Raw genomic sequence first — 15,622 nt, 5'->3', positions numbered from 1 at the left:
ATACTTCCCTTGCAGTTCCTTGTCAGCCGATGGAAGTGGCAAAGAGTGGTTTCCACTCCTTCTTGACCCTGATAATAGCTTGGATCACCCAGGGTTACTTGATGAGCTTCAAACTCAGCTTCAGAGCTGTAAAACCACTCAGCTGGAGAAGCACTTTAAAAATTCATATTACAAAATGATCAGGCAACAAATATTACATTGGCAAATTCCTTGATTCTCATGCATGCGTCCTTTGGAAAAACTTGTTGCTCCTACTATTTCGGCCCATGCCAGGCAATTAGAGAGAGGCCTTCCCTTTGCATATAGTAAAAACAACCCAGAGCTTTCTTACCACAGCCAGGTTGAATATATCCTGCCCTAAGCAGCTTGCATCTGGTAAAAGCAGCCCAAAGCTTTCTTGCCCTGAGCAGCTTTCATGATTTCCACAGCTAACGGCTTGGCTCTTAACAAAGCATCTTGCAATGTTGTTGGTCTAAGAGCTTCCAATCTACTTTTCAATGGTTCAATGAGGCCTTGGCAGAACCTGGCCACTTGTTGTTCCAAGGTCATCTTTGGCGCATATCTCTTCAGAGACACGAACTTGGAGTAATACTCCTCTACAGTCAAGGATAGTTGCTTGAGTGAGCAAAACTCGCTCATTTTGATGGGCCTATGAGCTGGCGCGGTAAGTAGCGTTCGGTCACTGCAGTCTTAATTTCTTCCCATGACTGATAAGATCCAAAAATGTTGGAGTCTCGACAATGTTGTTTCCACCATATTTTGGTGTCTCCGGTGAGTCGAAACATGGCAAGCATAGTCTGATTCTACGGATGAGTTCCCGCAGCTTCAAAATAATCCTCCATGGCTTCGATCCACACTTCTGCATCTCGTTCCACGTTAACCCCTTAACCTTTGAAGTTGGGGGGTTGCGCTTGCTTGAGAAGAATTTTTTTTCTCCTGAATCGTGATATAAAGAGCAGAAGCAGGTACCACATGATTTCATAAGATCGGTAGACTAATAATTTCAAAGACTTATCACACAACTAAGATTTAAACTCAGAATAGACACAAGAGCAAGATACTCAATTCAAAAGACTTGATTCTTTATTCATAAAGTGAATATTTACAAGGATAGCCTTACAAAAAAGGCTTAGGGTATCCCATCCTACATTCTGAAAAATTTCTGCGGCATCTAAAGAATCCACATAGCTGGCTGACTTGGAATATGGTGATACAAACGATGGCTGATTGGTATAATAGTTCCTATACTCATTTGAAATCAGGAAGTAAATTACAAGATGCATATTCTTAGGGGTATTCTGAGGAATAAAAAAAGTCTTGATCCTTTGATATGGAATTATCTCCACCACTTTCTCCCATACCCATTCGTTCAAGGGTTTCCCCGTGCCTCCTGGATAAGTGGGAACAGTGATACTCGAGTTTGTACCCAAGATCTAGTACAATTGAACTACTCTCAATTCCTCTGCCCAGCATAGTTTCCTTAAGTCTGTGGTAAGACATCCCAACTTCGAAGCATTGATGTAATAAGTCCCGCCTTCATTGCTCCATTCGAGCTCCCAGTCTTTATCTATCCAAGTTGAATGAGGAGTGTGAGCCATCATCAGTAGCTCCATCACACTCCTCGGAAAAGATAGTTTGGAGAACGACAGGCACTCTTCAACCACAGGATAAAACAAGAGAAGGCACTAAATATCTCTTTATGTCTGCAAAACTAGCTTCGTGCTCCGCTTTCCAATCGCTTTGCATTCTTTTCTTCAGAAGTCCCGTCAAAGGTGCTACAATAAGAGCATAATCTTTGACAAAAGTCCTATACCACCCTGTAATTCCAAGAAATCCTATGACTTCACTGACAGAAGAAGGTTGAGGCCAATCCACTATATCCTTGATCTTCTCGGATCAACTGAAATTCCATCAGTGGATATAATGAAACCTAAATAACTAACTTGGGGAGTACAGAAAGTACATTTGCTTTCCTTAGCATAAAGTTGATGCTGACGTAGAATTTCCAACACTTTTCGGACATGTTCTTCATGCTCTGCTTCGTCTTTAGAGTAAACCAAAATCTTAGCAAAAAAGATTAGGACAAAGTCATCCATAGTAAGGTTTAAAGATATCCTACATTAGTCAATTGAAGCTTGCAGGTGCATTAGTAAGACCAAAGGACATAACTGTGAATTCATAATGCCCATATCTAGTATTAGAAGTTGTCTTTGGTATGTCTGATTCTTTGAGACTGATCTGATAATATCCTGACCGAAGATCAATCTTTGCAAAGATCTTGGATCCATGGAGTCTATCCAACAATTCATCAATTCTCGGAATTGGATACTTGTTCTTGACAGTCACTTGGTTAAGTCCATGATAATCTATGCATAGCCGCAAGGATCCATCCTTCTTCTTTTGAAAAATAACTGGTGCACCCCAAGGAGAAGTACTAGGTCTAATGAACCCTTGGTCGGTCAGTTGCCTAAGTTGTTCTTTAAGTTCTATAGCTTCTGGTAAAGACATCTTGTACGGTCTCTTAGAAACAGTTTCACACCCTGGTATAGTTTCTATCTCATGGTCTACTTCACGATACGGTGGCAGATTGGTCAAGTTCTCTTTTGGGAAAACATCGGCATATTCTATCAACCACTCTGGGTGAAAGTTTGAATCAGATTGTTTCACCTTGTTAAGCTTCACAATGTAAATCTGCTGTCCGTTCTTAAGTCCCTTTAGAAGTCTACTGGCTTTAACTAAATGAACCTTGGGCATCCCATTTTTCCCTTGAACTAGAACTACATTCCTGAGGTTATCTATGAACGTAAAGTTTCCCTGAGCACAATGAATATGGGCTTGGTTCTTTTTCAACCAGTCCATTCCTAAAATTCCATCATAAATTCCTAAAGGTAAAGTATGGAACTGCGCAGAAGTAGCAAAACCCCCTAATTCAAAATCTATCAAGCCTGCGAAATGTTGAGATAACACTTCCTTCCCATTAGCTAGTTCTACTACTAGTCTATTTGCAGGATACTAGCTTAGCTTTAACTTTCTCATGCATCTAGGAGATAGATTTGAATCCACAGTCTATGAGGAATTCAACTTTATCACCTTTTCAACTTTATCACCTTGGCCCATTCCAAGAGCTTGAATTACGGCAAACAATTGGCGAGCAGTAGGATTATCTATATCAGCATGCAGCACTGCCCTTTCATCTGCTTCATCTCCTACAGTCGATTGTCCAACTGCACCACGTCCTCGTCCTCTGTTTCCTCTTCCTCGTCCTCCATGATTGTTCGGTTGACCTCTACCGTTGGCATTGAGAGGTATTACATTTGCACTGAATGCACGAGTCTTTTTGGGACATTTGTTTCTATAATGGTTGTACTCTTGGCATTCATAGCAGCACACATTGGGAAATTCAGTAGCAGTTGAAGTAGCTACCACAGGACGATTTTGATAAGCAAGGTTTGTCGATCTGTTATCCTAATTATTCGGTCTGGCCCTCTTCGCTAAGTAATTTCTTCTGCCCTGAGCAGCTTTCATGATTTCCACAACTAACGGCTTGTCTCTTAACAAATCATCTTGCGATGTTGTTGGTCTAAGAGCTTCCAATCTACTGTTCAATGGTTCAATGAGACCTTGGCAGAACCTGGCCACTTGTTGTTCCAAGGTCATCTTTGGCGCATATCTCTTCAGAGTCACGAACTTGGAGTAATACTCCTCTACAGTCAAGGGTAGCTGCTTGAGTGAGAAAAACTCGTTCATTTTGATGGCCCTATGAGCTGGCGGTAAGTAGCGTTCGGTCACTGCAGTCTTAATCTCTTCCCATGACTGAGAAGATCCAACAATGACGGAGTCCCGGCAATGTTGTTTCCACCATATTTTGGCATCTCTGGTAAGTCGGAACATGGCAAGCATAGTCTGATTCTGCGGATGAGTTTCCACAGCTTCAAAATAACCCTCCATGGCTTCGATCCACACTTCTGCATCTCGTTCCACGTTAATGTTGGGGTATAAAGCCCAATGTGGTCGCCCAGGTAAGTGGGCAGGCCGCCAGGTATGTACACATATTCTTTTGTAAAAACCTGGTGGGTGCAGATCCAACTCTGCAAATTTGGGGTTTCGGCCTATGACTGCAAGTGTTGAGGATATCTACACTTCCAGAGTGCTGATTTGCGGTTGTCTACACAACAAAGAACGGCTCACAGTTCTTGGAGGCGTGTCACATACGACACGGGAGCATCTACACACAGACTGTAGGCGACATCCACTAGTTCATCAGGTAGCTTGTGTTTGCTGCTTGATATTCCAAATTTCATCCTGACACTGCAGGTACTTCCATATGGGATGTATTGTCAGAGATGATATATGTCTGTTGAGGGTTTGCTAGCTGTGAGTCACGCAGCAAACAACTGCCGCAGCGGTTACAGCATATAGTGGGAAATTTGTGGATGTATGACTTTGTGGAAGTCTATGTACTGTCAAATTTACTGCAGGCTTTGTTGAGGGTCGAGTGAGGTTTTATTGAGCTGGGGGATTCTCGAATGTTGAGATCCTTTCGGTGATACAGGTCTTGGAGCGATCCCTCGAGCACCCTTAGATAGGCAGCTAGGATGTATTGACTGTGAGTTAGACAGTTGGGATTGCATCTTTGTTTTACTGCCGTTGAGGCATTGTCGCAGTCTATGCTTACAGGACAGTGACAGGACAGTGAGAGACAGTACAGGTGCACGACAGGTTTACCCACAGCTTACAGTGTTAGAGAGACAGTGGTTTTTTGAGCTGTTTTTGGTCTGTTTTTTGAGTACACCAGAGCCATTTTACAAAGGAGACTGCCAAAATTTCTGCAGAATCTGAAGCTTTCTTAGTTCATTTGACAGGTTGATATTGGTTCAGAGGTCAGTTTACAGGGGAAACACTGCCGAATTTTTCCCAGGAAAGTAAACTACGATGAAGCGTAGCTATGGCTGGATCACAGGACACTACTCTTTACAATATCAAGAAGCTGGATGGAACCAATTTCCCATTGTGGAAGAAGCAAATTTGGCCTGTGTTGGTACAAAAGAAGCAGATAAAACCTATAAAGCTCAAGGGGATAAAACCAGAAGATATGGACGAAGATGAATGGAGCGAAATGGACGAATTGGCACTTTCTACCATTATGCTGACTTTGGCAGAAAGCGTTTACTTCAATGTAGCAGACGAGATGTCAGCTTATGAAGCATGGACAAAGCTGAGTGATCTTTATGAGAAGCAGAGTGTAGCTTCACAGGTATATTGGCTTAAGAAGCTTGTTGACTTGAAGATGAAAGAAGGGACACCTATGTCCAATCATCTGAATGAATTCAACACCATCTACAGTCAGTTGTCAGCTCAAGGTGTCAAGTTTGATGAACCTGTTAGAGCTATTGTTCCTGTTGATCACATTGCCGGAAAGTTGGGACACTTTTCGCACAGCTTTGAGTAATTATGCACCTCCAGATGGTTTGACCATAGCAGGTGTAGAAGGCAGTCTGCTTACTGAAGAAACCAACAGAAAGACAATGGACAAAGGCAAAGGAACAACCTTAGTTGTCAGGGGAAGGACCAAAGAAAAGTACAAAGGTGGAAAGAGGGATCAGTCTCGTAGCAAGTCCCGCGGTGCTAAAGGCAAGAGTGACATAGAATGCTACCATTGTGGCAAGAAGGGTCACATGAAAAGAGACTACAGAGAATGGAAAGCAGAAAAAGGCAAAGAGAAAGCAGAAGACCATGGTGAGAAGAACAAGTCCTCAGTAAAGATTCAAGAAATATATGTGACAAACATTGTTGCAGAGGATGAAATTCTAGTGTCAGGAGATATCTACTTCTTGAAAAATACAATGGACTCAGCTCTTCTTACAGCATCTGATCGAAATGCACTGAGTGACTGGATTATAGACTCAGGGGCATCACTTCATGTGTCTCCAAACAAGGAGTGGTTTACCTCTTATGTGACCACTAAAGATCATGTTCGACTAGGCAATGGGCAGACATGTGAGATCTTAGGTGTTGGAGATGTTCAATTGAAGTTTCAGAATGGCTCTTCTTTCATGCTGAAGAATGTGAGACATGTTCCCGCAATTACAAAGAGCTTGATCAACACATGTTTACTTGATGATGTTGGCTACGTCACCACTTTTGGACATAACATGTGGAAGATATCCAAGGGTTCTATGACAGTAGCACATGGAGTAAAGTCTGAAAGGCCTTTACATGATTTATGTATCAAATGTCTCTAAAAATGTAATCAATGTAACCAAGCAGCCGAACGTTTCTTTGTGGCATAGCCGGTTAGGACATATGTCCAAGAAGGGAATGGAAATATTTTCTCGTTCTGGTTATTTGCCTAGCTTGTCATTTAATGATTTTGAATTCTGTGAAAATTGTCTGTATGGTAAGCAAACACAGTAGCCACATAAGCATAGAAGCAGTAGAAGAGATACACAGTTGGCACTTGTTCATAGTGATTTGTGTGGACCTATGCCTAACCTATCTCTAGGGGGAGCTTCTCACTTTATGACATTTATAGATGATTACTCGAGGAAAGTATGGGTTTACTTTCTCAAGCACAAGGATGAAGCGTTTAGTGTTTTCAAAACGTTTGTGACACTTGTGGAGAATCAGAGTGGCAAGAAGCTTAAATGCTTACGCACTGACAATGGTGGAGAGTATGTTTCAAAGGCCTTTCAGGACTTTTGTGAGTCAAAAGGTATAAAACGTGAACTTACTGCTCCTTACAATCCTCCTCAAAATGGTGTTGCTGAGAGGATGAATAGGACCATACAAGAGAAGGTCAGAAGTATGTTGTCTAATGCACAACTGCCAAATGGGTTTTGGGCTGAAGCTGTATCAACAGCTGTTCATCTTATAAATAGATCTCCTAGCAAGGTTTTGCAGAAGGATTCAGTGGGGCAGAGATGGTATGGTCAGGCAAAATGCCCTCATACAAGCATCTTAGAGTCTTTGGCTGTGAGGCATATACTCATGTTCCAAAGGAATTTAGGAACAAACTTGAGCCAAAGAGTAGAAAGCGCATCTTTCTAGGCTATGGTAATTCTGGTGAGATGGGGTACAGACTTTGGGATCCCGAATCGAGAAAGGTTATCCGCAGCAATGATGTTCACTTTAATGAAGCCAAATATCATTCTAAACCAGAGAGGGTTGAGGATATTAGAAGAGTTGTCTTCCAAGAAGATGGACCTGCACGTGCAAGACAAAATGTCAGGGCTCAAGAGGAGCAAGGACAGGATAGAGTGGAACCACAGGTTGTGGCTGAGCCTGAGCCACCTATTGTGCGTAGATCTGGACGTATCACGCGACCTCCTGATAGGTTTGTTCCATCTATGAACTATGTCATGTGACCGATTGCAATGAGCCTTCATGTTACAAGGAAGCAGTGCAAATGAAGGACTCCGGGAATTGGCAATTGGCCATGCAGCCAGAGGTGACAACTCTGCATAAAAACCAGACATGGAAGCTAGTTAAATTACCAAAGGGAAAAAAGGCTCTACCTTGTAAATGGGTTTACAGGTATAAGGTCACCGCTCATGATAGTCAGCCAAAGTACAAAGCAAGGCTTGTTTCCAAGGGCTTTAAGCAAGAACAAGGCATTGAATTTGATGAAGTCTTCTCTCCGGTGGTCAAGATGACTACATTGAGATGATTTCTTGCATTGGTTGCCATATTAGATTTGGTGTTGCACCAAATGGATGTCCAGACAGCGTTCTTGCATGGTGATTTAGATGTGGAAATTTACATGCAGCATCCAGAAGGGTTTGTTGAGAAAGGCAAGGAAGATTTGGTATGCCAGTTGTTAAAGAGTCTTTATGGCTTAAAACAATCACCGAGGGCATGGTACCATAAGTTCCACAAGTTTATGCTTTCTCAAGGCTACAAACGTAGTGAGTTCGATCACTATCTATATACAAAAAAGGCTAAGGATGGCAGTTGGCTGATCCTTATTTTGTATGTGGATGACATGTTAATTGCTGGCAAGCACTTGGAAGAAATTTCAGCTTTGAAGTCAAAGATGGCAAAATCATTTGACATGAAAGACATGGGTGAGGCAAGTCATATACTTGGTATGTGCATTGAGAGAGACAGATCAAAGAAGTTGATTTGGTTATCTCAAACAGAGTATATTGACAAGGTTTTGCAACGTTTCAATATGGAGAAGGGAAAGGCAGTTCCATTGCCACCATATGTGAAACTTAGCAAACAAGATTGTCCTGTGTCTGAGGAAGAACAGGCTGAAATGGATAAGATTCCATATGCGTCTGCAGTGGGTAGTTTGGTGTATGCAATGATTGCTACTCACCCAGACATTGCATAAACATTGGGAGGCAGTGAAAGGAATATTGAGATACCTGAAAGCTACAAAGAGTATGCGTATATGCTATGGGAGTCAGGAGCTAAGTGTAAAGGGTTTTACAGACTCAGATTATGCAGGTGACTTAGACAACCGAAGGTCTACGTCAGGGTATGTCTTTACATTGGCTGGTGGAGCAGTATCATGGCGTTCTAGATTACAAGATTGTGTTACTCAGACTACTACAGAGGCTGAATATGTTGCAGCATCAGAGGCATGCAAAGAATCAATTTGGCTTAATCGACTAGTAACAGATTTGGGAATCAAAGAAGAGATTCCTGTGTTATATTGTGATAGTCAAAGTACTATACAATTGGCTCGCAATCCAGTTTATCACTCAAAGACAAAGCATGTGTATGTGAAGTATCATTTCATCAGGGAAATGCTCGAGGATAAGCAACATCAGCTTGTCAAAGTTCACACCACAGAAAATCCTGCTAATCTACTTACAAAAGGACTTTCCTCAGAGAGCTTTGCGCATTTTTGGAAGTAGTTAGGTGTAGGGTAGTATATCACTTCTCTACATCTCTTGTATATTAGCTTGTATAGTAGCTTCTCTCACACTTAAAGTACCACATTGGACTTTAAGTGGGAGGTTGTTGGGGTATAAAGCCCAATGTGGTCGCCCAGGTAAGTGGGCAGGCCGCCAGGTATGTACACATATTCTTTTGTAAAAACCTAATAAGAACTCACTATGCTCTACACATTACAGTAGAGCGAGTTCACCATATCGTCGTGCTCTTCTTCTCGCACTCTCTCTCGCATCGCACTTCCGCTCGTACTCCTTCAGTTTACCCCTTCACCTTTGAAGTTGGGGGGTTGCGCTTGCTTGAGAAGAAGTTTTTTCTCTTGAATTGCGGTATAAAGAGCAGAAGCAGGTACCACATGATTTCATAAGATTGGTAGACTGATAATTTCAAAGACTTATCACACAACTAAGATTTAAACTCAGAATAGACACAAGATCAATACTCAATTCAAAAGACTTGATTCTTTATTCATAAAGTGCATATTTACAAGGATAGCCTTACAAAAAAGGCTTAGGTTATCTCATCCTACATTTTGACAAATTTCTGCTGCATCTAAAGAATTTGCATAGATGGCTGACTTGGAATATGGTGATACAAACGATGGGTGATTGGTATAATAGTTCCTATACTCATTTGAAATCGAGAAGTAAATTACAAGATCCATATTCTTAGGGATATTCTGAGGAATAGAAAAAGTTATGGTCCTTCAATATGGAATTATCTCCACCACCTTCTCCCATACCCATTCGTTCAAGGGTTCCCTGGGCCTCCTGGATAAGTGGGAACATTGATACTTGAGTTTGTACCCAAGAAGTAGTACAATTGAACTACTCTCAATTCCTCTACCCAGTGTAGTTTCCTTAAGGGCATGGTAAGACATCTCAACTTCGAAGCATGATGTAATAAGTCCCGCCTTCATTGCTTCATTCGAGCTCCTAGCCTTTAGTGTGAGCCTTCATCAGTAGCTCCATCACGCTCTATCGAAAAAGATAGTTTGGAGAATGATAGGCACTCTCATAAATAAGTTTGAAGACTTGGAATTTGTGATATTCAACTAGAGGATCTTCCTAAAATATCGTCGCATAAGCCTTGGATTAGCTATTCAATTTTTCTTGTTTTTAAAATTTTCATACAATACAAATTTTTCCAAACTAACCTAGGCTCTGAACTCTAAGCTCTGATACCAGCTGTGAGGTCCCCTCCCTGTCTCACCTTGACGGAACTGGAGGACACCTGACGATCGCTAGATCCTATGCGGAAGCAAAAAAAAATATTGGCTAACAAGAAAACCAGTGGATGGTCTCTCATCACTTAGTGAGTTGAGTCCAAGCCACCAGTGAAAGGAGTCTAGCTCGGCCCCACAGGGGAAGCGTAATTACGTATTATCGGACCTATTCTCATCTTCCAGGAGGAGAAGTAACCTCGGTGCCTTTTTCCTCGTAACTTTCAGAGGCACGTACATCGAGTTCCTTCCGCTCTGCCATAATGAGATATCTAATTTCGTACTCTATTGCACAAGGCAAAGAGTTTCCGACTAATCGAGACCACCCGTCTCGTAGGCTTTGGCAACTTGAGCCAAGCCCCCACTTTCCACCAAGCACTCACACAAAGTCTTTGTGTGGCCTAATTACTAACACATTGTTGTTCAACACTTAGGGTTCCTTTTTTTTTATTTCCTCGACACAATTCGTTAAGACATCCCTTCAAACATTGTGAAATCGGCACCAAAACATATCTTTCCTAGGAAAAAGTACTCAACAAACAATACTTCATTAAAAATTCCAATATCCTGGAGTCGTGAGGACCTGCAGCGAGTGTTAACTCCACCCGTTGTCAGCTGGCCGCCCATACAACCAATCCATGATCCACTTAAATTCATGGAGTAACTCTCCGGGTAAAATCATGTATCTACCACATCAAAAGCAAGCCATGGGCATATCCAAGTCGTGGATTTAGCTCCTGCGATAACTTCGTGAGCTACCGCCCTATGACCAGTAGGGGGTTCAGACTAAGTCGACATTGGAATAATGAATGAAACTTGTTTGAGATAGTTTTTCCTAACAACCATTCTTTCCTACCTCAAAACAGTCTTTCCATAAAGCATTTCTTTCCTATTTATTTCAAACTTAAATTTAAATAAAACCTTTGAAATACTAATGCCGTTGTCTCAGTTGGATTTCCAACATATTTCGGGGAGTTTAAACATTCCTAAAGTTATCGTAATGCAACGCTTATGTAAAATACAAAATAAAATCCATCGTACCTCATGAATTTCCTCTTCGATGCCTTGTGAGATGGTCGGATTTTCCTCTCTCATTGGTGCTTTACTGTTGTTCACCATGTTGCTAGTTCCTGCCTTGCGGTTGTTAGCACCACCGAAATGTGTCCTCGTGGGTGCCTTATCTCACTACCTTGGGTTAGAAAAACTCCGAAGAAAGAAGGGCTAAAATATGGTATCAAATAACCATATCAAAAATGATTAGGCATCCACAAGGATTAGGAAAAAGAGTACCTAATTTTACTCATAACAATACTCTACATCTAGGAGAGTGCAATGAATTGCTTTTAAACCATAGCTTTCCTCAATTAGAAGTTGATTTGAGTTATGGATAATCACACATAGACTTGTGTAAAGTAACATTGACAAGGGGGAAACTAGCTAAGATTAATCGACATGCTGTTATGCACAAGTGACTTAGAGTAAAAGAATTCTTTCTCTAATTAGGTATCTAATGATACATAGAAAGGAGGTAATTCTTTCCTAATTAGTCACTTGACCATGAATGAAAAAAACAAGCTTACCATAAACACACATGCATAATCTTTACCATAATATTACCTTAACTATATCCACCATATGCAATATAGGAATTACATCCATGCATCACTTTTGACTCATCAATACTATGCACAATGTATACCCATAACCATGCATAGACTTGGGTAAAAGAGAGGATCAGAATCTACTTTACCATGCATAAATATGTGTAATTAGATTAGTGCAAATAGAACTCTAAACATACATAATCTTTAATGCACAAGGGAACATAATCATTGAAAAATTTAATGCACAAAGAGAGATTGATTTCACTCTTTAATCAAGTATTAGCTAGAACATAAGAGGGAAGATTAATTCCTTCTTAATCATATACTAAAATCACATAAGTGGATAGGAAACAATTAAACATTAATTATGCATAATTAAGGGAATTAGATCTCCTTGAGAGATTAGGGTAGCTTTAGTGCTCCTTAATCCGGCAAGGAAGGGAATGATCAATAGGTAAGAGACTATAAATTATATTGTAACCAACTAGCAGAATAGGGTAGGCTCAACATAGGTCCTCCAGAGAGAAGAGGATATGGAGCAATTAGAGTAACATAACTTGAATTAATCACCTTGATTAAAGCCTCCTTGTATATGCTAATTGATGTGAGTAAGCTCCTCCAATGGAAGCTCCGGCAACAACACTTTCTTGTAAGACTTGGGGGTTATGTGTGTCTAGAGAGGGGTGAGCTACACTTATATAGGCAACCCCCTCAAGGAGGGTCGATTTCTCTTGCTATAAATGGATCTAGAAGTTTTACACACACACACACACACACACCTCCAAGTGCCATGCCAAGTGTGGGATTCCCTAGTAAGGTGTCCTCACTTGCCCATCCCACTTTCCTATGCTCCTCTCTCTCTCTCTCTCTCTCTCTCTCTCTCTCTCTCTCTCACACACACACACACACACAAATTGAGTCCTACAAGAGGAGGTAGCGCTAGCTTCTTGCTATAATGAGGGGTGTGGTGTCCTAGGCCCATGCTCCATTGCCAACACCTCACTCTTTGGCCCATGCTCTACCCTATCTAGGCCATGCTTAATTCCCATGCTACACTTTCCATGCTTAACCTAACACTTGTCACAAGACTAGCTATACATATGACGCATGGCCATACATGATGGGGACACATGCCCATGCACATCTATGCCATACACATACCTTAGGAATTTACTAACCTTAGGCTAACTAGACTTATACTAACCCAAATTCAATTCTGAAACTTGCTAACTCGAGACAGACCTGCACGTAACAGATACGACTACCTGCCATAAATAGCAGCCTCCGACGTCCGGACCATATTTCTAGGGAAACCTGGGTCGGTGCACAGTTTGACAAGCTGATCGACCCTAGACCTAGACCATGCAGGTAAAAAACTTTCTATTTTTGGAATTTTTCACAAAAAATTTGACCAGAATTAGAAGTTCTACAAGGATCACAACACAAAAATGACATCTGATCACTGAAGCCTGCTAAAAATAGCATCTTTTGCCAAACTGATATTTAGGCTTAAAATTTTACATAGGTAACCCTTTTCTAGGGCAGGTAGAGACCTTACACAATCCGGGTTGAAAAGCAAAACCCGTTGCCTTTAACCCCTCATTTGGCATACATATCGACCAAGGCAATGCCAAGCACAACATCTGTTTTCAACAACCTCTGACTAACAATATAATTGTGCCTATATCAGCATCTTGCGTAGAGCCACATGCCGTCAAGATACATGTGTGGGTGATTGCATGTAGAGAGAGGCCCTTGCTTTGCATGCATATCGACAAAGACAATGCCAAGTACGACATCTTTTTTATAGATAGTACCTCCGACAAAATCTACTTGTCAATCCGAGGAGTGTAAAACCATCTCCCATCTCATACCTACATACGTAGGTGATTGCATCTAGAGAGAGGCCCTCGCTTTGCATCTTCTGAAAACGGGCTAGAGCTTTCTAGCCATATTGAGTGGGGCAAATATTGCAATCAATGCATTCCAAGAGTCCACACTCTAGATAGGAAGCTCCTCGAGCACTTGTCTAGAGCCACATGTCTTCAAGATGTAAGCATAGCCTTCAGGACGAAAGTATAGGTGACTGAATTTGGAGAGATACACTTGCTTTGCATCCAATGGAAATGCTGTAGATTTTTTGGTGTTGCTCTTGTTGCGCACATTCCGCAATCTGTGTAATCCAAGAGATGACATTCCGGATAGGAAGCACCTCAAGCACTTTTTGTGCTTTCTCAAGCGCTCCATATTTGGCATACATATTGCCCAAGGCCATGCCAAGCACGACATATGTTTCAACAACCTTTGACTAACAATATAATTGTGCCCATATCAGCATATTGCGTAGAGCCACACACCTTCAAGATACATTCGTGGGTAATTGCATCTGGAGAGAGGCGCTTGCTTTGCATACGTATCGACGAAGATAATGCCAAGCACAATATCTTTTTTCAACAGTCTCTGAATAAAAATATAATTGTGGATTTTTGTGCCCATGTCAACATCTTGCGTAAAACCACATGTCTTCAAGATGCATGCATCTCGAGAGAGCCCTCGCTTCGTATCCACCGAAAACAAAATAGAGCTTTCTAGCCCAGCCGTGTGGGGAAAATCTTGCAATTAGTACGTTCAAAGAGTCCACACTACGAACAGGAAGCTTGTCGAGCACTTTCGTAGAGCCACATGCCTTCAAGACCTTCAAGACGGAAGTATAGGTGACTAAATTTGGGGACTTACACTTGCTTTGCACCCACTCAAAACACCCTAGAGCTTTGTGGCCCTGCTCTTGTTGCGCACATCCCACAATTAGTGCATTCCAAGACGCGACATTCAGGACAGGAAGCACCTCAAGCACTTTTTGTGCTTTCTCAAGTGCACCACATTTGGAATACATATTGACCAAGACAGTGCCAAGCACGCCATCTCACCTGCTGAAAACAGTCCACGTCAACATCTTACATAGAGCCACATGTCCTTAAGATGCATGCGTAGGTGATTGCATCTGTCTTTCATGCAATGCTGAAGTATCTTTTTATCCAAGCATGATGCACGTGCAGCGTGGGTGTGCAGAGTTTGCTTCGTGAATTCTTGGGTCCTCGCTTCGCATGTGCTGAAAACAAACAGAATACCGGACGACCACAATTGATAGACAATTGTGACAGACATTGGTGCAACGACGATTGGTATAAAGCTGTCGTTGATTCGATGTTGAAAATAACGAAGATTTTTTTACTTTCCAACTTTGAAGAATGCAGAACAATATAGGCATTGATATTTCTATTCTATCCTTTAAGAATTCATGCAAACACTTTGAGCATCTAGGAGCACATTCTCTTTCCTTTCCAGGAGGTCAACATCAGGAAAGGCAACCACCATGAAGCCTTTGGGGTTGACATTTCTCACCGATTATGGGAGTCTTGATTCAATCTTCCTCAGCCCCCTGGTCTCCAAGTCCCCCCTTTCAATGTTCGTCTCCTCCGTTTCCCTCATTTTCTCCTCATCCTCCTCCATGAACTCTTCTATTAATACTTCAAGTCCTTTGGGTTTTCTTGATGGAGGTATGTTGAGGATATTGAAGGTTTTCTCATCTTGTAGTGGCTTTCGTTCAAGAATTTTCCAAAGCATGTATCTCAACCTCCTTAAAGTGAAAATGTTGGTCTTGTTGCTGTGGCTGTATACCAGGTACATTCATTTGCAAAGGGTTTATGGCACTCTGTGCGAAAGAAGCTATGTTATATAGGTGCAGAGCAGTTGCACCAGCACCTCCAAGACTATTCAGGGAGGTTGGCTGAGTAGCCACACCTATTGCTTGCTGAATTGAAGAAACATTGGATTGCAATAAAGGGAAAGAATTATTGGAAGCACTATTCGACTGGAGGTCAGGTGTAGCTGAAAG

General features: G+C 41.6%; 1 protein-coding gene across 1 annotated transcript; it reads right to left on the bottom strand.

The window, feature by feature from the left end:
* Positions 1-357: 357 nt before the first annotated feature.
* Positions 358-3,948, bottom strand: LOC147457047 (uncharacterized). The gene is made up of 4 exons (XM_086513265.1): positions 3,510-3,948; positions 3,108-3,419; positions 2,468-2,945; positions 358-682 (listed from the first exon to the last, which is right to left on the bottom strand). Exons 1-4 carry the CDS (start codon positions 3,946-3,948, stop codon positions 358-360), a joined length of 1,554 nt encoding a protein of 517 aa, XP_086369391.1.
* Positions 3,949-15,622: the final 11,674 nt, after the last annotated feature.

This window comes from Adiantum capillus-veneris, chromosome 5, assembly GCF_014529385.1.
Source record: "Adiantum capillus-veneris isolate H3 chromosome 5, ASM1452938v2, whole genome shotgun sequence".
Classification (NCBI taxonomy): domain Eukaryota; kingdom Viridiplantae; phylum Streptophyta; class Polypodiopsida; order Polypodiales; family Pteridaceae; genus Adiantum; species Adiantum capillus-veneris.
This window is presented reverse-complemented; position numbering and strand designations above follow the sequence as displayed.